Source organism: Schistocerca cancellata, chromosome 12 (genome assembly GCF_023864275.1).
Source record: "Schistocerca cancellata isolate TAMUIC-IGC-003103 chromosome 12, iqSchCanc2.1, whole genome shotgun sequence".
Classification (NCBI taxonomy): Eukaryota; Metazoa; Arthropoda; class Insecta; order Orthoptera; family Acrididae; genus Schistocerca; species Schistocerca cancellata.
The window spans coordinates 57,521,820-57,548,070 of NC_064637.1; the positions used below are offsets into that span (position 1 = coordinate 57,521,820).

General features: G+C 43.2%; 1 protein-coding gene across 2 annotated transcripts in view; it reads right to left on the reverse strand.

Moving 5' to 3' along the window:
- LOC126109863 (nascent polypeptide-associated complex subunit alpha, muscle-specific form-like) overlaps positions 1 to 26,251 on the reverse strand; it is a 258,491-nt gene that overhangs the window by 204,508 nt on the left and 27,732 nt on the right. For both annotated transcript variants that reach the window (XM_049914929.1, XM_049914930.1), the window contains exons 4-5: positions 6,569 to 6,734; positions 4,534 to 4,742 (exon numbers count right to left, since the gene is read on the reverse strand). In XM_049914929.1, coding sequence (XP_049770886.1) covers positions 4,534 to 4,742; positions 6,569 to 6,734 — 375 coding nt within the window. The remainder of the gene's footprint in view (positions 1 to 4,533; positions 4,743 to 6,568; positions 6,735 to 26,251) is intronic.

Genomic DNA, 26,251 nt, shown 5'->3' on the forward strand with positions numbered 1-26,251 from the left:
CATGGAAAAAATAAAGATAAACGGCACCAGGTGCATTGAATAAATCCTAAGTTTCCGCATAGACAGGGTCTTTTGAGATCTTCCGTGGAAAAACAAACCTCGCTCACATTTTCAAAAACCTCTCTTCCGGTCGATAATTTGGAATCAAACCATGCATAACGCAGTATTTCCTTACATATCGGCTCTGGTAATTGGTCATGCAGTATCGAGTGTATTTTAATAGCGTCTTCAAGAAAAGCAATTTCTCATTCTCTTTCGATTAAATACGAAAAATTTTGAAGACACGGACAAGCATACATTTTCAGTATCACTTTATGCGTTTGGTCGTTTACTAGTCGATAGTTATGAGCCGGCCGGAATGGCCGTGCGGTTCTAGGCGAAACAATCTGGAACCGAGCGACCGCTACGGTCGCAGGTTCGAAACCTGCCTCGGGCATGGATGTGTGTGATGTCCTTAGGTTAGTTAGGTTTAATTAGTTCTAAGTTCTAGGCGACTGATGACCTCAGAAGTTAAGTCGCATAGTGCTCAGGGCCATTTCATAGTTATGAATATTATTTGTGATAATATAAATTTGTAGACTGCCAAATTGCATTGTAAATTTAATAAAAGTCCATCCGATTACACGTATTTTTCCATTATATAAATTGTAATATAAATAGTAAATGACTGTGTTGAAAAAAAGAAACTGACGAACGGGAGTCGATCCAGCGAAAACCGGGCTTGAACGCTAACCACTCGGCTGCCTCCGGTTCATGGTAAAAATGGCCATGCACAGGTGAATATTTGACGATCGACATTATCTTGCGATTTCCTCAATAACGCTTGAGAAGTTCGGACTACTGGTTACACATTTTGTTGTCCTCATGGAGCACTACGAGTGTACGAAGTTTGCATTAAATCCGCATTCCCCTTGTGAGTTCGCACGATCTCTCCGGGGACGGAGGGTTCTTGGAAGATGCGGCGCTGCCAGAGAAGTGAAGTGGTTTTGTCTCGGAGTGAGCCAGAGCATGCAGTAGTAGCGGCACGGGCGCTGGGGTGCGGTTAACGAGCCGGCATTCTCGGTCCCAGCTACACAGTGCGAGTCAAATGGGGCGCAACGGGACGGGCGAGGCGTGGAACCCGGGTTGGGGGTGGGGGGTGGGGGTAGCGGTTCGTTAGGGCTCTGTCTGTCTGTCTGTCTGAGGTGTGTGTGTGTGTTTGTGTGTGTGTGTGTGTCTGTGTGTCACAAAGGCTTTGCGAGTCGCCGGCGGCATCCTCTGCGCTATTACAGCCCAGCCTTGGCTGTAGCCTGCTGCCCCGTCCAGCGAGGCACAAGGCCTCTTATTAATGACGTAATCAAGCTGCCTTGTAAAGGCTGGTTCAAACAAATGCTGGAAAAACGCGGACCCCGAGATATTCGGACAACAGGGACTTGCGAGACACCACACGTGCTGCCACGTTGTTTGGCCACCCACCAAGGGTTGCCACGTGCCCGGCTTTATCCAGGCATGTCCGCCTTTTGAAGGCCGTGTCCGGCCAAATACACGACACACTGGTCAGCCAGAACATTACAACCACCTATCTAACTATGTCCACCTATGGCACAGATAACAGCGGCGACACGTTGTGGCATGGGAGCAATGAGAGCTTGATGGATCTGCACACACAGGTCACCTAATACCCACAACGAAATTATAAGTAAATCAAGACCCTGAGCAGTTGACAGGCATTGATGTACATCAACGGGGACAGTTGAAAATGTGTGCCTCGATCGGGACTCAAACCCAGGATCTCCTGCTTACTAGAGATGGGGGATCCGCTCCTGAACTGATACATAGAGTTGAATCTTTCAAAGGAGTGAACAATCAGTGATTCAGAAAAAAAGAACGGTAGCTCCAAACGTTTCCCATGGCAGAGAGAGAGAGAGAGAGAGAGAGAGAGAGAGAGACGGAGCATATCAGCAGCGCCTCTGCTGGTCAGAGCACAGTGCACACCACACAACACAGCCGGCGCCGGCCTCTGCCCTGCTTCTACCTTGGCTGCCTGCATTGTGCAGTGCCCCATTGGATTTTGTGTTTCACATATGCCGTGCCGTCTCTGTGCGTCGTCTGCCGCTTGCAGTGTCTGGCGCAGCTTAACTTCGCATCGCACTCCGTCGGCGATCGTTTCAGTCGCATGTCCTGCCCTCTGGGCAGTTGATGCGAGCAACAGGACAGAGGTCCTCCTAGCGGAGAACATAGGAACTACTTGCAACAACCTGTTCGCAAGAGACGGATGATTTGTCTTGGAGCGGGTGACTGGTGGCCGTTCACTGCTCCCCCCACCCTCGGAACTCGCCCGCTCAACGCTCACCCCACCGTTCTCGACTCTAGCCAGAGCGTTGAGCAAAGCAACTCAGGTGTCACTCTGGCCTCTGCCGTCTTAGCTCACGCAGTAATACAGCTCGCGGCTCGACCTGCTCGACTCGGTGCTTCTGCATCGGAGTTCGTCTCTACTGGATATTGTTCTTCGTAGTAATACCGCTATGTATATTACATTATTATGTTATGTATACATCATTTATTTTTATTTTATTTTTATTTGTTTAAACTGATCAGATTAGGTTCCTGACGACTCCTCTTACTATAGGATTTTTATTATGGACACTCGAATTTACGCTTTAACTACGAGCGAACCGATAAACATATCGCAAAATGTGATAGACCAATATTTTCCTTGTTTTATTCTGCGTAAGGCTATATGCAGCACTTTCGTCTTACAGTCAAATTTATATATTTTTTCTTATTCTGGTACGGATTTTGCGATTTTAGGCGTCTTCGGAAGGAGACGTTCACTTTAAAAATATATGGCATGTGATGTATTTATATGAGGTTAATGAAATTTTAATACATTATAGCCAAATATATTGTTAATGTAAATCTCAAGTTACAATATGTTCCGATCACCCAAAATACCACGATAGTGTAAAATAAATCAATAATCAAAAACTTTGTCATATCGTGGAAATTTCAATAAACAATACAAAATTCTTACTCATTGTCAGTGTTACTTCAAAATAGGATCAAATAAGATCAAAATACAGGTATAGTACTGGAATAAACCAAGTTTAAAGGGCAATGTGCCTTCCATTTATTTTCTATTGTAAATGAGTGGTGAGTCATGAAAAAGAGCTAATTCATTTCAGGGAGTGAACAGTTCTGATCCAATCTCTGAAAAGAACAGTTTTGCCCATCTCTACTGCTTACATGGTAGACGCTCTATCAATCTGAGCCACCGACAGCGCAGAGAGTAGTGTGACTGCAACTGACTGCCAACTTAATGTCCACACGCCCCTGCCCATTACACTCATTACCTGCAGCAGACAATCTTACCTTTCAGACATGTCCAAAAGAACAGATACCATATACATATAATACCCATAAACTCTAGGGAGGGGGGCGCCGAGTGCTCTGACGCCATGTTCAATCACATCCCAGATGTGTTCAATCGGGTTCAGATCTAGCGAACTGGGACCCAACACATCAGTTACTGATGTACTACCACAACCAATACAGCGATCAAGAAAAGTACGGTTGACATGTTGTCTCACACGTCACGGAGAGGAAGCCAAAGATGGCAGGGGGGGGGGGGGCAGCCCAGGGGTCCAGAACCCCCTTTATCACCTGAGTGAAATTACATACGATCTAATTGGGCTGTAGAGAAACAGGAAGATCTTTTGATTTTCAGTCATACGACAAAAAAGGGATACGCACTATTGATAGTCAGTGGGGACAACAATAGACTGAAACCATCTATACATCCATACAACTGTCGTGTATCACTCGTCCCTATTTTAGTCAAGGCCACTTATAGGCCTCTTCGTTGATCCATTATGGATCGTGGGACGATGGCTGGCATGAACTTCTTGATGCAATAATTGGGCTGTAGAGAAACAGGAAGATCTTTTGATTTTCAGTCATACGACAAAAAAGGGATACGCACTATTGATAGTCAGTGGGGACAACAATAGACTGAAACCATCTATACATCCATACAACTGTCGTGTATCACTCGTCCCTATTTTAGTCAAGGCCACTTATAGGCCTCTTCGTTGATCCATTATGGATCGTGGGACGATGGCTGGCATGAACTTCTTGATGCAATAATTTACCAACACCCGTATGTATTGTAGAAATTTATTTTGTTTTATGAAGTTCTATGTGCTACCAGTTTCAGCATTACATTGATGGCATCTTCAGGCCCCAATCGTCATAGTCGTAAAATCGCTATAACGGAAGACCCTTGACTACCACCAGGTCTCGAAGTGATTTGTAAGATATAGGGAAAAATACCGCACAAAATGAAAATTTATAGGAGCGGCATCTCAAGATTCAGCAGACAACAACTTACTTACGATATGCCTTTTTTTTTTTTTTTTGCTCAATCAGACGCACCCAGCACCACTGACACCCAGCACCACTGACACCCAAAGATAATGTCTTGTAGAGGGTGGGGTGGGGTGAGATGGGTTGGAGTGGGGTGGAGCATCTCAACGCCCACTTTCATGGACTCACCTTCTTGTCGCCGCCGCCCGGCACGTACGCGTCGTTCTTGGCGGCGATCTTGGGCTGCGCCTTGCTGAAGTCCAGTTTCCGACTCTCTATCTTGACCTGGCCGCCGCCCGGCTTGTAGCTCGCGTTGTCCAGCGATCCGATCTTGGAGCGCACCGTCTTGAGGTTGGGCGACGGCGCGGATCCCACCTGCACCTTGTTCATCGGCACCTCTGCAACACGACACGACGTTCACCACGTCACGTGTCCGCTCTGCCGTACACTCGATTCACAAGCGATGCATGTACAAGAAGAAAATGATTTCAAGACTGTTCGTGGAGCACACAATTGGCCACAAATGCTTCCTGACATCGTGCTTTAACGTAACAAGAAAGAGACTCCAGAATGAGATTTTCACTCTGCAGCGGAGTGTGCGCTGTGACGAAACTTCTTGGCAGATTAAAACTGTGTGCCGGACCGAGACTCGAACCCGGGACCTTTGCCTCTCGCGGGCAAGTGCTCTACCATACGAGCTACCCAAGCACGACTCACGCCCCGTCCTCACAGCTTTACTTCTGCCAGTATCTCGTGTCCTACCTTCCAAACTTTACAGAAGCTCTCCTGCGAGTGAAAATCTCATTCTGGGAACATCCCCTAGGCTGTGGCTAAGCCACGTCTCCACAGTATCCTTTCTTTCACCTGTGCTAGTTCTGCAAGATTCGCAGGAGAGCTTCTGTGAAGTTTGGAAGGTAGCAGACAAGATACTGCCAGAAGTAAAGCTGCGAGGACGGGGCGTGAGTCGTCCTTGGGTAGCTCAGATGGTAGAGCACTTGCCCGCGAAAGGCAAAGGTCCCGACTTCGAGTCTCGGTCCGATACACAGTTTTAATCTGCTAGGAAGTTTCAAGACAGATACTCATTTATACACTGAACCGCCAAAGACGCTGGTATAGCCATGCATATTCAAATACGGAGATATGTAAACAGGCAGAATACTGCGCTGTCTTCGGCAACGCCCATATCAGCTAACAAGGGTCTGGAGCAGTTGTTAGATTGGTTACTGCTGCCGCAATTGCAGGGCATCATGACTGAAATGAGTCTGAACGTGATATTATAGTCGTCGCATGTCAGTGGACATGAATGGATGCAGGTGATCAGACAGGATGCTTACGTTTGTGTCACCTGTCAGAGTGATATCTGGACGTATCAAGGGTCCCATACCACTCCAATTGCACACGCCCCACAGTATTACAGAGCGTCCACCGGCTTGAACAGTCTCTTGCTCAGACGCAGGGTCCACGGATTCATGAGGTTGTCGCCATACCCAGACACAATTTGGAACGGGATTTGTCTGACCAGGTAACGTGTTTCCAGTCATCAATAGTCCAATGTCAGTGTTGACGGGCCCAGGCCAGGCGTAAAGCTTTGGGTCGTGCAGTCATCGAGGGTATACGAGTGGGCCTTCAGCTCAGAAAGCCCACGTTGATGATGTTTCGTTCAATGGTTCACAAGCTGACAATTGTTGATATCCCAGCATTGAAACCTCCAGCAATTTGTGGAAGCATTGTGTTTCTGTCATGTTGAATGGTTCCCTTCAGTCGTCGTTGGTCCCATTCTGGGAGGACCTTTGTCCAGCCACACCAATGTTGCAGATTTGGTGTTTTACTTGATTTGTGTTATACACGGTACACTCATGAAATGGTCGTGCGGGAAAATCCCCATTTCATCGCCACCTCGGAGATGCTGTATGCTACCGCTCGTGCGCCGGCTACAACATCACATTGAAACTCGCTTAAATCTTGATAAGCTGCCACTGCAGCAGCAGTAACCGATCTAACAACTGCAACAGACACCTGTTGTCTTATGTAGGCGTTGCCCACCGCAGCATGGTATTCTGCCTGTTTATACATCTCTGTATTTGAATACGCATGCCAGTACCAGTTTCTTTGGTGTAGACAGGACTGATTTACTGTAACAGCATAACATTTCAGGGCCCCGTAGCCGCGGTTTCTATGAGAGCAGTGGCAGCGCTGGTGTGTAGCATGGCAGGCTGGTACTCACTCTTCTTTTCGGGCGCTGGTGGGGCCTCAGCCAGTGTGGGAGTGAGCTTGGCTTTGAGCGGCGAGCGCGGCGCCTTGGTGGGCGAAGAGGCGGCCCGGCGGCCCGGGATGCGAGACGGGGACTTCTTGGGGGAGCCCGCGCCAGACTCGCCGTTGGCCGCACCCTCCTGCAAAAGAGGCAACAATAGTACTTAACAACACGAAAGCAGAAGGTAGAAATAGCGCTGTGAAAAGAGATAAATATCAGACCAATTTTGGCGACTGTGCAGAAACCATTTACCGAGTCCCACGGGGTTCAGTTGTGGGTCCATTTTTATTTCTTATATAGAGAAGTTGACATTGTAATTCTGTCAGAGACAGCGAAGGACTTGGAAGAGCAGTTGAACGGAAGGGATAGTGTCTTGAAAGGAGGACATAAGATGGACATCAACAAAAGCAAAACAAGAATAATGGAATGTAGTCAAATTAAGTCAGGTGATGCTGAGGGTAATAGATTAGGAAATGAGACACTTAAAGTAGTAAAGGAGTTTTGTTATTTGGGGAGCAAAATAACTGATGATGGTCGAAGTAGAGAGGATATAAAATGTAGAGTGGCAATGGGAAGGAAAGCGTTTCTGAAGAAGAGAAATTTGTTAACATCGAGTATAGATTTAAGCGTCAGGAAGTCGTTTCTGAAAGTATTTGTATGGAGTGTAGCCATGTATGGAAGTGAAACATGGACGATAAATAGTTTGGACAAGAGGAGAATAGAAGCTTTCGAAATGTGGTGCTACAGAAGAATGCTGAAGATTAGATGGGTAGATCACATAACTAGTGAGGAGGTACTGAATAGGTTTGATGAGAAGAGGAGTTTGTGGCACAACTTGACTAGAAGAAGGGATCGGTTGGTAGGACATATTCTAAGGCATCAAGGGATCACCAATTTAGTATTGGAGGGCAGCGTGGAGGGTAAAATAGTAGAGGGAGACCAAGAGATGAATACACTAAGCAGATTCAGAAGGACGTAGGTTGCAGTAGGTACTGGGAGATGAAGAAGCTTGCACAGGATAGAGTTGCATGGAGAGCTGCATCAAACCAGTCTCAGGACTGAAGATCGCAACAACAACAACAACAACATGATCCAATAAATCATGTCAGACAATTAGATGTCACAGTGGGAATGAGAAATTCAAAAAGGCATTATCCTGTTTTTTGAGCTACTGTAATTACCTTGACCTGTGACCCAAATATGTCAGACACTTTGACATTACACTGTATGCAAAAGTTCAAAGGGGCAGTTTCCTATAGACTAAGTTACTATAATCTAATGAATTGATGGCCACCCAATGGTACTTTCTACAAGCACTCTAACATATGACCACCTTCCATTTCTATACATAGTTTTGGAGAAATCCGTTACAACTGTAATGCTATTTGTTCAAGTTTAGTTTATTTTCTCCCAGTATTCCACATACCCACTTCTCAAGATCGTCATACAAAGACTCGCGTAAATGCGAGACCTGAAATGTTTACCAATGATCCCAGTGAATTATTTAAACAAATACACTGACATACCAATCAATTAATATTTAACAGTTAGCACACTACATTACTGAAACAAATACAGTCTTGCTGAGTACCAAGTCTATTTATGCAGGAATGTTTCGCAGTAAGGAACTTGTACCTCCACTGTGAGTCTGTTAAAAGCAATGGCCTGCACACCACATTGTCACTATCAGGCTGCTTCAGAGGTGTGTGACACTAATGAATTATAGTAGACTTGTAAATAACGGTGGGAAATAAAAAAAACATCCAAGCAGGAACGTTTCTACAGACAGGTACGTAGACACACAAAATACTGCTATATTACACTAACACCCACATTTGTATTTACACCATGTAAGAAAGTGGAACAGGAGTCCCTTGCTAGTGCACCCCAGAGCCAATGTTGATGCTGCACTGCGGTTGAGTTTTCACAATGGCCATCACTTTGCCAATGGTTATCAGTAGCAGTCACACCTGAAATAAAGCTCCGACCTCCATGCAGATGTGACAGTTGGGGTATACAGGCAGATGATCCATTGTATGAACTTCAGTACTTGCCTACGTGCTGGCAAATACTCTTCGAGAGATAAAGAATTGCACAGTGGACACCATATGTAGGTAGTCTTAAACTCTTAGATTTTATTACTGTAATATTTCTGGAAATAAGACGCCCAGACATTCCATGGCACTAGCGAAGTTTTTTGCTGTATGAAAGCATCTACAGTAACCATTTTTACGTTATCGGTACTGTATTTAAACAAGTAATAATGACTATGCCAAAGTCACTGTGGTAGCACATTGCATGCAACCAAGAATATCTATCTTTGAACACTGCCAATTCTCTTAAAATTCTTCTTCTCTCAACACACCAAATCTGCAATACATATTTTGATTAAGTTCCCCCAGTACGCGTGCACTTTCGATTGTGAACTTCAAGAAAAACGATGGAACTCCTGCACAGTAAGGACACAGGGACTGCAATGACCATTACCGATTTCGTGGCTATCCGACACACACACTATACAGCCTTTCAGTCGCTGAATAAATGTGTCTTTATCATCCCCAAGTGTAAAAGAAATTACTTTATAAACAATCCCATGATTTACAATTTCTTCCGAAGGTGGAAGAACTTTCATTAACCTTTCCAGCTAAGGATCCCAAGCTGATGAGCAATGCTTAAAAATCGGTTGAGCAAATGTTTCGTAAGCCACCTCCTCCATGGATGGATTACATTTCCTTTCGATTCCTCCAATGAAATTCAGCATTGCAGCTGATTTTCCAAGTACTGTATTTGTTTTAAGTACTCAATCACTATCCATCATTTGATATGGTTACTTCCAGATATTTCACGATTGCTACTGCTTCTAGTGATTCATCATCAGTAGTTTAATAGAACAGTACTGCATCTCTTGCCTGTTCGTACAAACTCCCATTCCCTGCACCAGTCATCGGTCCTCTGCTGGCCTTAATGTAAATCATTACATCCCACTGTTGTTGCAACCCCCTTGTAGAGAACAGCCTACATCTAAACACATATTTTGCGCGCCTCTGTACAGTGCATGGTGGCTGGTACATCCTAACAGTGTCACAACTTTTCACTCCTGTTCTACAGACATACTGATGGACAAAATACTATCTATATTACACTCCTGGAAATTGAAATAAGAACACCGTGAATTCATTGTCCCAGGAAGGGGAAACTTTATTGACACATTCCTGGGGTCAGATACATCACATGATCACACTGACAGAACCACAGGCACATAGGCACAGGCAACAGAGCATGCACAATGTCGGCACTAGTACAGTGTATATCCACCTTTCGCAGCAATGTAGACTGCTATTCTCCCATGGAGACGATCGTAGAGATGCTGGATGTAGTCCTGTGGAACGGCTTGCCATGCCATTTCCACCTGGCGCCTCAGTTGGACCAGCGTTCGTGCTGGACGTGCAGACCGCGTGAGACGACGCTTCATCCAGTCCCAAACATGCTCAATGGGGGACAGATCCGGAGATCTTGCTGGCCAGGGTAGTTGACTTACACTTTCTAGAGCACGTTGGGTGGCACGGGATACATGCGGACGTGCATTGACCTGTTGGAACAGCAAGTTCCCTTGCCGGTCTAGGAATGGTAGAACGATGGGTTCGATGACGGTTTGGATGTACCGTGCACTATTCAGTGTCCCCTCGACGATCACCAGTGGTGTACGGCCAGTGTAGGAGATCGCTCCCCACACCATGATGCCGGGTGTTGGACCTGTGTGCCTCGGTCGTATGCAGTCCTGATTGTGGCGCTCACCTTCACGGCGCCAAACACGCATACGACCATCATTGGCACCAAGGCAGAAGCGAACACGACACGTCTCCATTCGTCCCTCCATTCACGCCTGTCGCGACACCACTGGAGGCGGGCTGCACGATGTTGGGGCGTGAGCGGAAGACGGCCTAACGGTGTGCGGGACCGTAGCCCAGCTTCATGGAGACGGTTGCGAATGGTCCTCGCCGATACCCCAGGAGCAACAGTGTCCCTAATTTGCTGGGAAGTGGCGGTGCGGTCCCCTACGGCACTGCGTAGGATCCTACGGTCTTGGCGTGCATCCGTGCGTCGCTGCGGTCCCGGTCCCAGGTCGACGGGCACGTACACCTTCCACCGACCACTGGCGACAACATCGATGTACTGTGGAGACCTCACGCCCCACGTGTTGAGCAATTCGGCGGTACGTCCACCCGGCCTCCCGCATGCCCACTATACGCCCTCGCTCAAAGTCCGTCAACTGCACATACGGTTCACGTCCACGCTGTCGCGGCATGCTACCAGTGTTAAAGACTGCGATGGAGCTCCGTATGCCACGACAAACTGGCTGACACTGACGGCGGCGGTGCACAAATGCTGCGCAGCTAGCGCCATTCGACGGCCAACACCGCGGTTCCTGGTGTGTCCGCTGTGCCGTGCGTGTGATCATTGCTCGTACAGCCCCCTCGCAGTGTCCGGAGCAAGTATGGTGGGTCTGACACACCGGTACCAATGTGTTCTTTTTTCCATTTCCAGGAGTGTACTATGTACATACCCTAATCTCTTTTAACGTAGTCTCATGATCACTATGCCAGATATATGACTATCACAGCTGGAGCTTCCAATACTATGCAGTGAATCATTTATATTGCTGTTGCGATTTCGTTTTTTTTTTTTGGTCATCAGTCTACTGACTGGTTTGATGCGGCCCGCCACAAATTCCTTTCCTGTGCTAACCTCTTCATCTCAGAGTAGCACTTGCAACCTACGCCCTCAATTATTTGCTTGACGTATTCCAATCTCTGTCTTCCTCTACAGTTTTTGCCCTCTACAGCTCCCTCTAGTACCATGGAAGTCATTCCGTCATGTCCTAGCAGATGTCCTATCATCCTGTCCCTTCTCCTTATCAGTGTTTTCCACATATTTCTTTCCTCTACGATTCTACATAGAACCTCCTCATTCCTTACCTTATCAGTCCACCTAATTTTCAACATTAGACTTCGTAGGTCAGCCATAACCAATCAAGTAACATGATTTTACCAATAAGTCTTTACTAAAACACCTCTTTTGTGGATTAAGTATATTTCCTTAAGATTTACCTCAGCGCAGGATCTGACGTTGCTTTATATAGTCATTCCACATTATGTCGCTCCTGGAGATTTTACATAGTACCTTTTTATGGCAGTAGTGTAATAGAATACTACTAGAGTTCGTCTGCCGTGTAAACAACTTGTGATATGACCTGTGGAGTAACAACATCTGTGGGAACAGTAACTGGTTAGAATGCTTTTTTCTTGGCACCCATGGAATAACAAAGTGAACAATGTCCGATCCCTCACATATTATCGAACACAGTTAATCAGGCAGTAAAACACCTCCCAGTACTGTTATTTAAACAGCTGGTAATAAATTCACAGAGACTCCAATTTTAAAGCGACATTTGTTAGAGGTGAGAATAGAGATAATAACAGGTTAATAGTTCTCCAGAGCACTGATCGAATACACCTCGCTGCTACATCTCAAATTATATACACTCCTGGAAATTGAAATAAGAACACCGTGAATTCATTGTCCCAGGAAGGGGAAACTTTATTGACACATTCCTGGGGTCAGATATATCACATGATCACACTGACAGAACCACAGGCACATAGACACAGGCAACAGAGCATGCACAATGTCGGCACTAGTACAGTGTATATCCACCTTTCGCAGCAATGCAGGCTGCTATTCTCGCATGGAGACGATCGTAGAGATGCTGGATGTAGTCCTGTGGAACGGCTTGCCATGCCATTTCCACCTGGCGCCTCAGTTGGACCAGCGTTCGTGCTGGACGTGCAGACCGCGTGAGACGACGCTTCATCCAGTCCCAAACATGCTCAATGGGGGACAGATCCGGAGATCTTGCTGGCCAGGGTAGTTGACTTACACCTTCTAGAGCACGTTGGGTGGCACGGGATACATGCGGACGTGCATTGTCCTGTTGGAACAGCAAGTTCCCTTGCCGGTCTAGGAATGGTAGAACGATGGGTTCGATGACGGTTTGGATGTACCGTGCACTATTCAGTGTCCCCTCGACGATCACCAGTGGTGTACGGCCAGTGTAGGAGATCGCTCCCCACACCATGATGCCGGGTGTTGGCCCTGTGTGCCTCGGTCGTATGCAGTCTTGATTGTGGCGCTCACCTGCACGGCGCCAAACACGCATACGACCATCATTGGCACCAAGGCAGAAGCGACTCTCATCGCTGAAGACGACACGTCTCCATTCGTCCCTCCATTCACGCCTGTCGCGACACCACTGGAGGCGGGCTGCACGATGTTTGGGCGTGAGCGGGAGACGGCCTAACGGTGTGCGGGACCGTAGCCCAGCTTCATGGAGACGGTTGCGAATGGTCCTCGCCGATACCCCAGGAGCAACAGTGTCCCTAATTTGCTGGGAAGTGGCGGTGCGGTCCCCTACGGCACTGCGTAGGATCCTACGGTCTTGGCGTGCATCCGTGCGTCGCTGCGGTCCGGTCCCAGGTCGACGGGCACGTGCACCTTCCGCCGACCACTGGCGACAACATCGATGTACTGTGGAGACCTCACGCCCCGCGTGTTGAGCAATTCGACGGTACGTCCACCCGGCCTCCCGCATGCCCACTATACGCCCTCGCTCAAAGTCCGTCAACTGCACATACGGTTCACGTCCACGCTGTCGCGGCATGCTACCAGTGTTAAAGACTGCGATGGAGCTCCGTATGCCACGGCAAACTGGCTGACACTGACGGCGGCGGTGCACAAATGCTGCGCAGCTAGCGCCATTCGACGGCCAACACCGCGGTTCCTGGTGTGTCCGCTGTGCCGTGCGTGTGATCATTGCTTGTACAGCCCTCTCGCAGTGTCCGGAGCAAGTATGGTGGGTCTGACACACCGGTGTCAATGTGTTCTTTTTTCCATTTGCAGGAGTGTATTTCCTGGTATAGGTGGCCTGCTATTTCTCCAGTATCAGTTTATATTCTTCTGTTATGGTAGCTGTTTTCGTCATATACTCCAGTTTTGGTTCTACTTCCATTTCCAATTTTCTTTTGCATTCACGTAATACGTTCATTACACTTAAAGAAGAAATTTCTTTAACAGGGAATGATTTAAATCCATTTGACACATTGGTTCTTTTTCTTACGACTTGTGGAATAACACTGTTTGTGGGAACAAATCATAATTGGTAATATCAGTATTTGAACGTATTGTGAAGTCTAATGTTCTAAAGCGATACACCCTGCAACCCGCAATCTCTTTGTACAGTTTTGGATGACTGTGATCCACAATTAAAGATCTGTAATCATTCATGTGTATTACGACAATCAACCTGCGTATAATTTGTATGCACACCATTATTGTACGCCTTCTAAATAGCTGCTTGGGGATGACTGTCTTTGGTTTGTGGGGCGTTCAACTGCGCGGCCATCAGCGCCCGTACGAAGTCCCAATTTTTGCACAGTCTAAGTTTTACACAGTCAGATCGAGCCACTGTCACGAATGATGATGATGAACACAAACACCGAGTCCCTGGGCAGAGAATATACCGAAACTGGCCGGGAATCGAAGCAGCAACGCTAGCCACTAGACCAAAAGCTGCGGACCTGGCTTAGAAAGGAAATATAGTGGCGTGTATTTATTAAATTATCAGCTTCAGTGACTACTTAGTGTGACACATCACTCACAAGCGAACATAACATCTGACCCAGGCAGCTGTCAACACTACAATCACCATACCCTGGTTAATAAGTTGTGTTGGGAACATGAATGGGATACAACACGCTTGAGGATAAACTTTTTCGTCCTCTGCACTTAAGTGATTCGTCAGATTCCTGTTCCAGCTTCCCCACCTTGTACAGAATCCCCCTACAATTCTCAAGTGTACCTGGTGATGCACGTACTCGGATTTTATGTGTGCAGGCATGCTATGTGGGTTTTGGGGGTCACAGATTCATGTTCCTGACTATGTACCACACATTTAAAATATGTACTGTAGAATGTCTTTTCCAAGAAGCAAAGTAATTATTCTCTGATTTATTAATTACAGAGCATTGCCATCCAAACAACCATTCCATTGCTTATAAAAGCACTAATGACTCTATTTTTTTAAGAAAGAGGGTGATGCTAACGTATTTTTACAAAACTCAGGCCTCTAACTCTGCAATGTGCTCTCTTAATAACATCCAGTGATTCCAGTGATGCAATTGTAATTTGCAATGTGTGTATCATTCTACTACAGTGGTTCTCAACCTGGAGGTAAAATGAAATGTTCTAAGGGGCAAAAACAAAAGCTTTCGATTGTGTTACCGTTACAAAACTAAATTATTTTTAAAGGTAATTAATATTATTAACATTTTGTAGGACTGTAATACTGATTACTAATTTACCAGTCGTCAGCTCTTTTTCAAACACAAGCATTAACCCGTGACACAATTTGGTTGACGTTAAAGCTTATGAAATGAATGAATATACAACTTCTACCCACATGGTCCACTTTTTACACATAAACTTTTTACTTTGTGCCATGTACCTATGACAGTAAAACTGAGACATACACATCACATGTGCTTTAATATCTCATCAAAATGCCTTATTTGAGTTGTAGGTAGTTCCTGCAGTGGATCACAAATTGATTCATTATTCATTTGGCAACAGTAATCCATCTAATTGAAGGCGCAACACAACAGTAACTGCATAATGGTTACTAAATTGCTGCAGGGCCTATGCAGAGTTATTATTATTAGTAACAGTAGTTGTCAGACATAAAGCTTAGGCAACTCAAGATCTTCCAATTTATACCAGTTCAGAAGTAAGAAAGCTGACAATGAAATAATTTACTTTTAAATGGGGGTGTATAGTGTGGATGAAGCAAGAGCCACTAGGGAGAGGAGTTGCGCAGAGGAAGCACATTTTGTAACAAGTGACTATCCTAAATGTGGATAGTTAGCTTTCTTTTCTGAAGGGGAGTTATAGGTAGCAATCACAGTGACCTGCTAAGTGTTTCATCATTCTATAAACAAGAGTGTTAGAAATAAGCAAAATTATCAGTTCATTATATAATCAACACCTACAGAAACTATCTTCCATCATTCTAAGAACAAAAGTGTTCAAACAGAATTTTTTTTCATTCTAAAATTTAGTTAAGCACTAATGGTAATGATATTTGGTGGGGGTACTAGGTAATATCTGTCTGCACTCACAGGTAATAACCTCATAAATGTTGGAAGACACTCTTCTACTACATTCCCTTAGGTTTCTGAACCAAGGTTTTAGTGCCAGCAAAACAGCTTTCCGCAAATTTGCTGTAATGTGGGGATACAAGAAAAAAAATTGTCGCAATTCTGTTTGCTTACCTGTAAATGAGAATACTATTGGAAATCCTAAAAGAACTATTACATACACTGATTTTGATGCAAAGTGAGGGAGATCTTTTTAGTGTAGTACATTTGATAAAGTATAGATATGCATCCGCAATGAGGTACACTTTAATTTCAGGTATATTTATTCTTTTTTTTTAAAGATATTTAAAGTCTCATGTTTACATGTGTCTTTTTATGGCGATTCTGAAAAAGTGTATATCTGAAACACAGGGAGAAAATTGGCAGAATTGTAGCAAATAACTCAAAAATTATAACAAATTGCCCCAAAACTATAAATAGGAATTTAAGGTGGTCGTATGTTGGTGCAATTACAAAAAATATCATATGGCGGTCATGATCTCATTAAATTATACTATTTCAACCAAAAACATAAGGCACATTTGGATTGCACGGTGATGTCATTTTTTGTATCGTAAATCGTAGAAATTCAGCCTGTCATGCCATTTATGCATCACTGAACCGGGACACAAAAATGTGGATGGGGAGAGTGGGGAAGAAAGCGGGAGGCAGGAACTTGAAAGGTGCCAGGCAAATAAACATCCAGGACTTAAATCAATAAGTGATAACAGCATTTGTTGGCCACCTTGTTTATATGATGGGATCAGAAAAGTGTCCAAAAATGGTTCAAATGGCTCTGAGCATTATGGGACTTAACATCTGTGGTCATCAGTCCCCTAGAACTTAGAACTACTTATACGTAACTAACCTAAGAACATCACACATATCCATACCCGAGGCAGGATTCGAACCTGCGACAGTAGCGGTCACGCGGTTCTAGGCGCTTCAGTCTGGCCACACCGGCCGGCAGACAAGTGACCAGTTTGTTTATTTAGTGTGTAACTAAATTCCCTTACACAGTCTTGAGGACTTGTGGATGGGTCCAAGACAGCTAAATTTGGCATACGAACTCATGTCCAGAAAGGTATCATTTTCCCACTGCAGGCAAAATATCACAACACACTTTTCCTTCCTGGCTCTTGCTGCTTATTGTCTGGGTCCACTTATAAGAACGGCTCGATGTGATGACCACCAACATCAACACAGATGAGGTACCTTCATAGCATGTTTCAATCCACACGATCACCAATCTCCGGTCCTCCAGTACCTGCTGCAGCTGCATTTGTGCCAACAGCGAGTTCCTCAGATGCCACAGGTGTGTTATAAATCAAGAATTTCAAGTCGCCCCACAGGTAGTAATCTGGTAGGTTCAAGTCAGGAGAACATGCAGGCCAAGCAATCGAGCCACCACAACCTATCCACTGTTCTCCAGTTCATAGGTCCATATGGTTTTGGACTGCACATGAAAAATGAGATTGTATGCCATCATGCTGGAACCATACGTCTTGATGCAGATGCAGTGGTACATCTTCCGAGAACCGTGTGGTACACAGTCGAGAAATTGCAAGTATGTGGCACTCGTGAGATGTGTTGGAAGAAGATACAGTCCAGTTGCACATCCATCCAGGAATGCAGCCCAAATGTCTACACCCTAATCATCTCTGAAACCCACGGGAGCAGGCACTATGCGGGTTTTCATCAGACTCCACATAACCACATCTACAGCTACTACTACATCTACATGGTTACTGTGCCATTCACACTTAAGTGCCTGGCAGAGGGTCCATCGAACCATTGTCATACTACTTCTCTACCATTACACTCTCGAATGGCACGTGGGAAAAAGGAACACCTAAATCTTTCCTTTTGAGCTGATTTCTCTTATTTTATTATGATGACCATTTCTCACTATGTATGATCACTTCTTCCACATTGTGGGGACTGAGAACACCTTGCTTGATGAACGACTTCACGTGTAGAATGGATCCACCATGGGAAGTCAGGCTCGTCCACTTAACAGTGCAAGAAACACTTGCAGATGTAGTCTCATGGCGCAAAATCCTGTGGCTCCATTGCTTGCACCTCCTGGGGTTGATATGGGTGTAGCTGCTGCTACTGTAGACAAACTTTGGTGATCACATTCAGTCTGCCCGCTCCGTTTCTGGTATTCGTCAGCGTGTCCTCTTCACCTGAGTGTAGTTCAGTCTCTTCAGACTCGGGAGTGCAGCACTGCTGTGGACACCACAGTTGGTCTAGTTGGTGGTCACCGAGGTCTGCTGGTACAACATATGAGAGGGAGGTGAAGGTGTCTGATGGTGTGGTAAATGCCTCCCATACAGTTGACGACCATTGCACTGAGATCTGCCATACAACAACATGCTGTCAGTGTATTCAGAAAATGTGCAGTTCATTACGGTCAGCAGCCAAGCAATGAAAATGAAACGTATGTACAGCTTGTGTTCTGTGCTGTAGTGACTGCATACTACTGTACAGCATCTCAGTATGAAGGAAGGCCACAAACATAGCAGCAGGTACAAACTTCAATGGATAAATCACAAACTTAGCTGAATGCCATGTCAAGAAACCTACAGTCGAGATTGTAATCAATCATCCTCCTCTAATATTACCTTCTTTTTATAGAGATAACCGATACCATGTATACTATCGACTCTTGCATAGGTGAAAATTATCTCAGCTGTTTCATTAAAAGAATTCATGTGATTTTGTGTATGATGCATTATATTTTAGGGTGGAATGTACAAAAAAGAGATTAATGTGTTACTATTGGTATGTACTAACAATTAAATTTACTCTTCTTTTAAGAATAATTGAAATTACAAAATTTCTGGCATACTTAAAACTCATATTATTAATTATTAAATTTGTTTCTGGATTTATTTATGAAATAATGATATAATTTGGTAAAGATTATTCTCCTGTCGAGAAAGTTTGTAAATTCTTTTGCCTTGTAAACTCTTTGGAAATTGTTGGAGTACCGCAGAATGAAAGTAGTGGTGGGCATGCCTCAGATGGGAATGCACGTACTTTGCCAATCTTCTCTCTAATTTCTGGTGAGACAAAAACGGAGATCGTCAAGTCAGCGTAGTATAGAAGAATGGCATAAAATAAAATGGTATTTATAGCAACAGGCAAATCTTCATCAGTTATTTAGTGCAACAAGAACCCACAATGTCAAATCAAAATTTTCAGCAGCGAGAATGTACTCCTAGACACAATAAGATTTTGAGCCAGCAGCAACAACAACAACAACAACAACAACAACAACGGGATAATCAAGATAAGTAAATAAGATATTCTTTTGTACTCTTACTCCTCTCGAAGTGTTCAAAATTTGTGCAAAGAATGAGAACTTTAATGGTGATGTGTGGGAGGGTAAGATTACAAGATGTGGCACGAGGTGATTGGTGATCAACTTACTTAATACCCTTGTCCGTGGTGTCAAAAATATAGCAGACTTGAATCTGTATTTTGGTGTTCTGCATATAGCACCAAGACGCGATGTTTCAGACATGATCCTATGTTAAGCTTAACCGTGTTGGTCTCCACTAAAAGTCCTCAACATCTGTGAAGGGAACTTAGTTACACTCATATAAAGATCAAAGGATCAGACAGTGATTTTGTTTAAATAAGGGCGTCAGTCAGTTTACATTAGGGTCATGGATTACACTTGCATAAATTTAAGAGCACATGTGTATGATTTGTGTACATAAGGGCCAAAGCCAAGTGACACCATTGTTTGTGTAAGAACAATGGACTCATTGATCTGAAGCACAGTCTGCTCCACTACTGCTTGCACAATGTTGAACTTACGATTTCTCTGTTTGTTACCCTGATTTTGCTGCTCTGTGTGAAAATGCCTTAATAGCAGCGAAAAGGCCTGTAAATCATGCAAGGTTCTCAGTACAGTTGTTTGAGTCATATTCTGAGCCCTTGCGACATGTCAGTATTTTCTCGAAAGTAAGTCAAACATTGCTGTGAGCAGAGGTAACATTAGCGAGTGGAGAGAAATCACGAAGTGAGTCCCTCAGGGATCAGCTGTGGCACTAATCCTATTCCCAGGGTGAACATCTCAAACTTCCACCGTAATTATTTCGTGAACCGCCCTTGCTTTCAAAAAAACTCGTTTCGGCCACTGATAATAAGCAGAGGCCACGTAATTTTGTTTCACGGCGAGTACTTTTAACTTTTGTACCAACAGAGATTTGAAAGGAACCGCGTTTTTTTATTGAACGCTATAGTCCAGCAAGTGGACCGATTACGTTACTCCAGAACCCTGCACTGTCTCCTAACAGAAGACATTCAGACTCAGGTTGGTGTTACATTTTCAACAACCTCATGTTTACCTGAGTGGTATACTGTGATATCAGTATGAAGGCTTTCACGATCGGATGACATATCTTCTGGTAAACCTTCCGGGATGTAAGGTCGTGGTCCACGAAACTCTTCAGCTCCTAACGTTTCGTCCAGAGCTGCGCTGGACATCTTCAGAGGGGTGTTTCTCCTTCGGTGAGTCTTGCCGACTGACGAGTCGGACGTCTGAGAGCGTCTTATATATCGTAGAAAGTGGGCGTGACCAGAGTTACACATCATATGCAGAGATAATCTTTGTCAAAGATAAAACTTAACTATCGATCGTAATCTCGTCACAGATAAAACTGTCTAGCATAGGGATAATTTTAATCGGAAAGAAGAGACCATGAAACTTAGTGATATTTGGACAGTAGCACTACAGAATTACTAGACAGTTTTATCTGTGACGAGATTACGATCGATAGTTAAGTTTTATCTTTGACAAAGATTATCTCTGCATATGATGTGTAACTCTGGTCATGCCCACTTTCTACGATATATAAGACGCTCTCAGACGTCCGACTCGTCAGTCGGCAAGACTCACCGGAGGAGAAACACCCCTCTGAAGATGTCCAGCGCAGCTCTGGACGAAACGTTAGGAACTGAAGAGTTTCATGGACCACGACCTTACATCCCGGAAGGTTTACCAGAAGACAGTGTGATATGTTTTGAACATGTGCTGGAGTAGAGGATGTGGATTAGTGAGTTAACAAATAGGGCGCTATTCGAAAAAGGCCATACTGTTGTCATAACGAACAACATTACATGAAAGGCAATCGTGCACATTACGGCCTCCTGGTAGGTAAACCAGCGTTTTGTGTATTGCTTCTGGATAAAAAAAGGTTGGCTAGGATGCTCAAGACATGCACAATAAAATTATTTTTGAATAAACATAACTGTCTACAGTTGCGAAGCATAACTTTGAAATCTGGCTCAAAGGAGCCTAGGACTTTCCTCTGCAGCGGTGCAAAAGCGTGGCGTCGTGTGACGTCATCCTTGGGCTCTTCAAACAGGAAGGCATCACACGTGAGAAAAACATGCCACAACTCAGAAATTCATGTGACCTGTAAGACAGGTTAATGAGGTCACATTGGCACCAGTTGTCACTAAAGCTCTACCCAACCATACGGTGGACGTGAAGGCCGTCACACCCCCTCTTACCCACATTTTACCCCTGCTTTGGACGCCCCTGCTATGCAGTACAGAACGGCGACACCCAGCGCTGAAATCATGCGGTTTATAGCACTATTTGTTTATGGTGCATCTAAAGTTTTTACAATTTTTTGCTTTAAAATTTTCGCATATTGGTGGAATATTTACTGTATATGGAAAGTGTGCTATACTGGAGGTTGAAGTTCTTTGCACTGTATGTGCTTGATGTATTAAAATATTATGTAAATTGTTTATTACGTTAAATAATTTTCTGATGACATTTTGTATTTAAAAATATTTGTGTTGAAAGGTGGCTACACTGAGCCACAACGCCAGAGAGTATTGTTCCGCCGCCTCCACTGGCAGTGCTTATTGAGACGCAGCGACAGGAAGTTCTTGCCGAGAAGTTGTGGTGGACACTGCTTGTAGCTGAAGTCAGAGTGAGATGTGGTAGTGGAGAGTGTTGTTCCATGTTTTATGCAGTGGTTTGATGGGAGAGATAGCAGATGTTGTTCTAATAGAGATATTGTAATGGTCAGAGTGCATTTCGTCAATATATATGGAGGTATTTTCTTTTATTCTTTTATTCTTTCAGTGACCTGAATAATGTGTCATTACAGGTTCAGTCAACAAAGCATCTGGCGTGTGTTCTTGTATTAGAGTGTAATTTTGGTTTTCTTGCACAATTATAGTATTTGTAATTTTCTTTTATCACGTCAGTATAATTGGTATTTAAAAATTCTTGTCTTGTTGAAGAAGAACCGTGCCAGATGTGCGTTGAGTCATACTACCACATACAGAACAGCTACACTTGTGCTTTGTTGGTTTCGTAGGTTTTATAGTTGCTGGGGACTTAATTAATTAATTGTGTTAACCGAAATTTTCATTTCATTCTTTGTTGTTGTTCTATGCAGTCAGATTGCGTACTAAAACTAGTCAGGGCCAGCCGTTTACGAGACTTGCGTAATCGGACAGACAGCTACAGTAAAAATATTTTCATAAAAATTTAATTAAGCCCCCATGCAGTGTGTATAAATTGTTCATGTTGATGTAAATTTGACAATTGTAAGAAATGGTCACGCTTAGGAACAATGTAAGAAATAGTTGTTATGTAAAAGCCAGTGTGCTTTTGTATGAAACGGAAGTGGCTCTGGGTAGTGGAAAAGGTGGCAAGGGTGAATTGGCGCGCTACCTAGAGCAAGCGCGGGAAGTGAGTCCCAAAGTCTATAGGCAGCAGTGATTGAGGCAACACCTTTGTGGAGCAGGAGAAACTTTGCCTGCAATTTTCAACCAAAATGCCTCGGATGACGACTGCAGACGGCTTACGGCATAGCTGCAAGTTTTTGGACTAATGTATGTAAAAATTTAACGACGCCAACAAGAGAAATTGAGCCCATATACTTGCGGGCCGTACTGTGGGTAGTATAGCCGTCATAATTGTTCGCCACATCCAAGCCTACAGCCACCACATAAGATTTTTTACTTTTTTACAGCGTGAACCATTAATTTAAACTGATTTTTATTAGTAAATAACCATTCTTTAACTTTAAAGTGAAACATGGACGATAAATAGCATAGACAAAAAGAGAATCGAAGCTTTCGAAATGTGGTGCTACAAAAGAATGCTGAAGATTAGATGGGTAGATCACATAACTAATGAGGAGGTATTGAATAGAATTGGAGAGAAGGGAAATTTGTGGCACAACTTGACTAGAAGAAGGGATCGGTTGGTTGGACATGTTTTGAGACATCGAGGGATCACCAATTTACCATTGGAGGGCAGCGTGGAGGGTAAAAATCGTAGAGGGAGACCAAGAGATGGATACACTAAACAGATTCAGAAGGATGTAGGTTGCAGTAGGTACTGGGAGAAGAAGAAGCTTGCACAGGATAGAGTAGCATGGAGAGCTGCATCAAACCAGTCTCAGGACTGAAGACCACAACAACAACAACAACAACAACAACAACAACTTTAAAGAAACTGGTTCGCCCTAATCGTACACCTATATAGGGTTCCTTCTTGGTGCTCGATTAATTCGAGTATCGTGTTTTACAGACTTATGAAGTGCCAAGTTAATATAAAGATGCACCATTTAAATTGTGTAAAAAGTTGTCTTAGTTGTGTCACTGAAAGGCGTGAAGAGAATTTTAGTTAGAGCAATAACACGTCCATGGTTGGTTTTGGTTGGGTTGTTTGGGGAAGGAGACCAGACAGCGAGGTCATCGGTTTCATCGGATTAGGGAAGGACGGGGGAGGAAGTCGGCGGTGCCCTTTCAAAGGAACCATGACGGTATTTGCCTGGAGCGATTTAGGGAAATCAGGATGGCCGGACGCGGGATTGAATCGTTGTCCTCCCGAATGCTAGACGTCCATACTTTAGTACATTACAGAGAAATAAAGTGAAACCATTCTTGTTTTATAAGTTTTCTTAACTATTGCTAAGTGTTATACTAGAAGTTTGCTTACCTAAAATTCAATCAGAGTGAAGCCAAGTTACTAGAATCTGTTAAATCACTATACAGACTTAGTTCAAAGAGTAATAGCTTTTGAAAGTAAATTACAGTAAGAAAGAGGTTTTCTTGAAGTGAAATGTTCAGTATAAAAAGTCGAAAGATGTTTAAATGGGGAAGATGTCCCAAATGATTTGAAAGTAGGATATATTTCAGTGATACATAAAAAAGGAGCGAAAGATGAGTGTAAAAATTATAGGGGAATAATAGTGACCAATACCTTCAGTAGATTATATGGAAGAATTATTAAATATTTGTTAGAACAAGAATACAAAGAAAAGGAGGCTGAAGAACAAGCAGGTTTTAGAGCTGGAAGATCAACAATTGATCATATCTTTTGCCTACAACAAATTATTGAAAAAAAATGGTTCGGGCACAACCTATACATTTAGTATTCATAGATATAGAAAAAGCCTATGATAGTGTGCCTTTATCCAGTTTATGGAAAGCTTTAATAGCAATAGGAATAAATCCAAGAATAATTAAAGCAATTCAAAATTTATATAAAAACTCTATTTCAAAAATAAAAATTGGTAAATATCTATCACATGGATTCCAAGTCACAAAAGGATTACGTCAAGGATGTAGCATCTCACCTACATTGTATAAAATATATACAGAAGTAACTTTACAGAATTGGAAGAAAAAATGTCACGCTATGGGAATACCAATAAATGATAGAACAATATACTCGTTACAATTTGCAGATGACCAACTGATTATAGCCCAAGACTATGAGGACATAGAGTATATGACCAGAAAATTGATTCAAGAATATAAAAAATCAGGTCTAAATGTAAACATGAATAAAACAAAGTACATGGTAATTGGTGGAGTGAATGGAGACTTAATATTAGAAGAAGGGATGGGAACAATAACAGCTACTGAGGAATATAAATATTTAGGTGTGAAAATTACAAATGATGGGAAACAGGACAAAGAAATTAGATCAAGAATAAATTCTGGAAAGACGACAATCTCTTTATTGAATGGAATTCTCTGGGACAAACACATAACAACTGATAACAAAATAAGGATTTTTAAAACAATAGTTAGGAGCATTATTACATATGGTTCAGAAGTGTGGACAACAAAATGGCAACTGAAATCAAAATTATCAGCCACAGAAATGGATTTCTGGAGACGTTCAGCAAGAATATCAAGACGAGAAAGAATAAGAAATGAAGTAATCAGAGACAAGATGAAATGTAAAAATTCAATTATTGATTTCATCGAGCACAAACAACTTAAATGGTATGGACACATTAGACGAATGGAACAGGAAAGGCTACCAAAATGCATAATTGACTGGGTACCAATTGGAAGAAGAAAAAGGGGACGACCACCTGATACATGGAAACAGGGAGTTCAGTCAGCAATGAGGAAGAACAACATTCCTGAAGATTTATGGACAAATAGAGAAGAGTGGAGAACAATAATTAGTGACTTACTGTAATCTAGAATAGGTGCTGGAAAAATGTACTCACATTGTAAATCCAGAATAATAATAATAAGTGTGCTTTTGTATCTAAGTATTTTAATATTTAAGTTTGTTGGTAATGGAAAGTGCTTTTCTAAAGGTGCCCCCCTCGCCAAAATTTTTTTAACTTGCTTGAAGTTACCTACTGGGCTTCTTCTTTAAAAACGTAATGTATAAGGGTGTAGTCCAATGTCTACGCGGAGTAATATTTATTTGAAGAAGCAACTTGAACAGTAGCAAGAAAGTAGGCGTACTAATTAAATAAAACAACAACTTTGCTGTTAGCAGTCATTGTTTATTTATCTCCACGACGGGTTTCAAAGGTTTAAACCTCCATCATCAAGTGTAATCTGTTTACAGAATATGACAGTGTACATGTGATGTGTTACGACAGTGAAAGGAACATGTAACCACTGGAGACAATGTCACACGTTCTCATTAACAGTTACAGTAAAGCCTAACCTAAAATGTTCGCATTTAAAATCCATACTTCTGCTTTTCAAGTACTTTACTGTTTCATTACCTGGATAGGCTGGCGACCGTTAGTACATGTTTTAAACCACTAAATGAATTTGGAACTGAGTTGTCCTAGCTCCAATATAATCTTATTCATACTGCGTTTCTTTCTGACCGCTGGGTAAGATCTTCGGAAAAAAACTGAATAGTCTGAATTACTTATCCATTAGACACAACACGCGGTCAAATACCGTAAAAAGGGTAACTCTATTAAAAACTGGGTTGTTTTGGAAATCAGCCTTATGCAAACACAATTAGTTTATTTTTATATTTCCCCAGACATGTTTCGACACCAATGTGTCATCTTCTGTGGGTTAAATTCTTTATTGCTGTAAAGGATGATATCACTTTTGTAATAATGTAACTATTGTAGGCCTA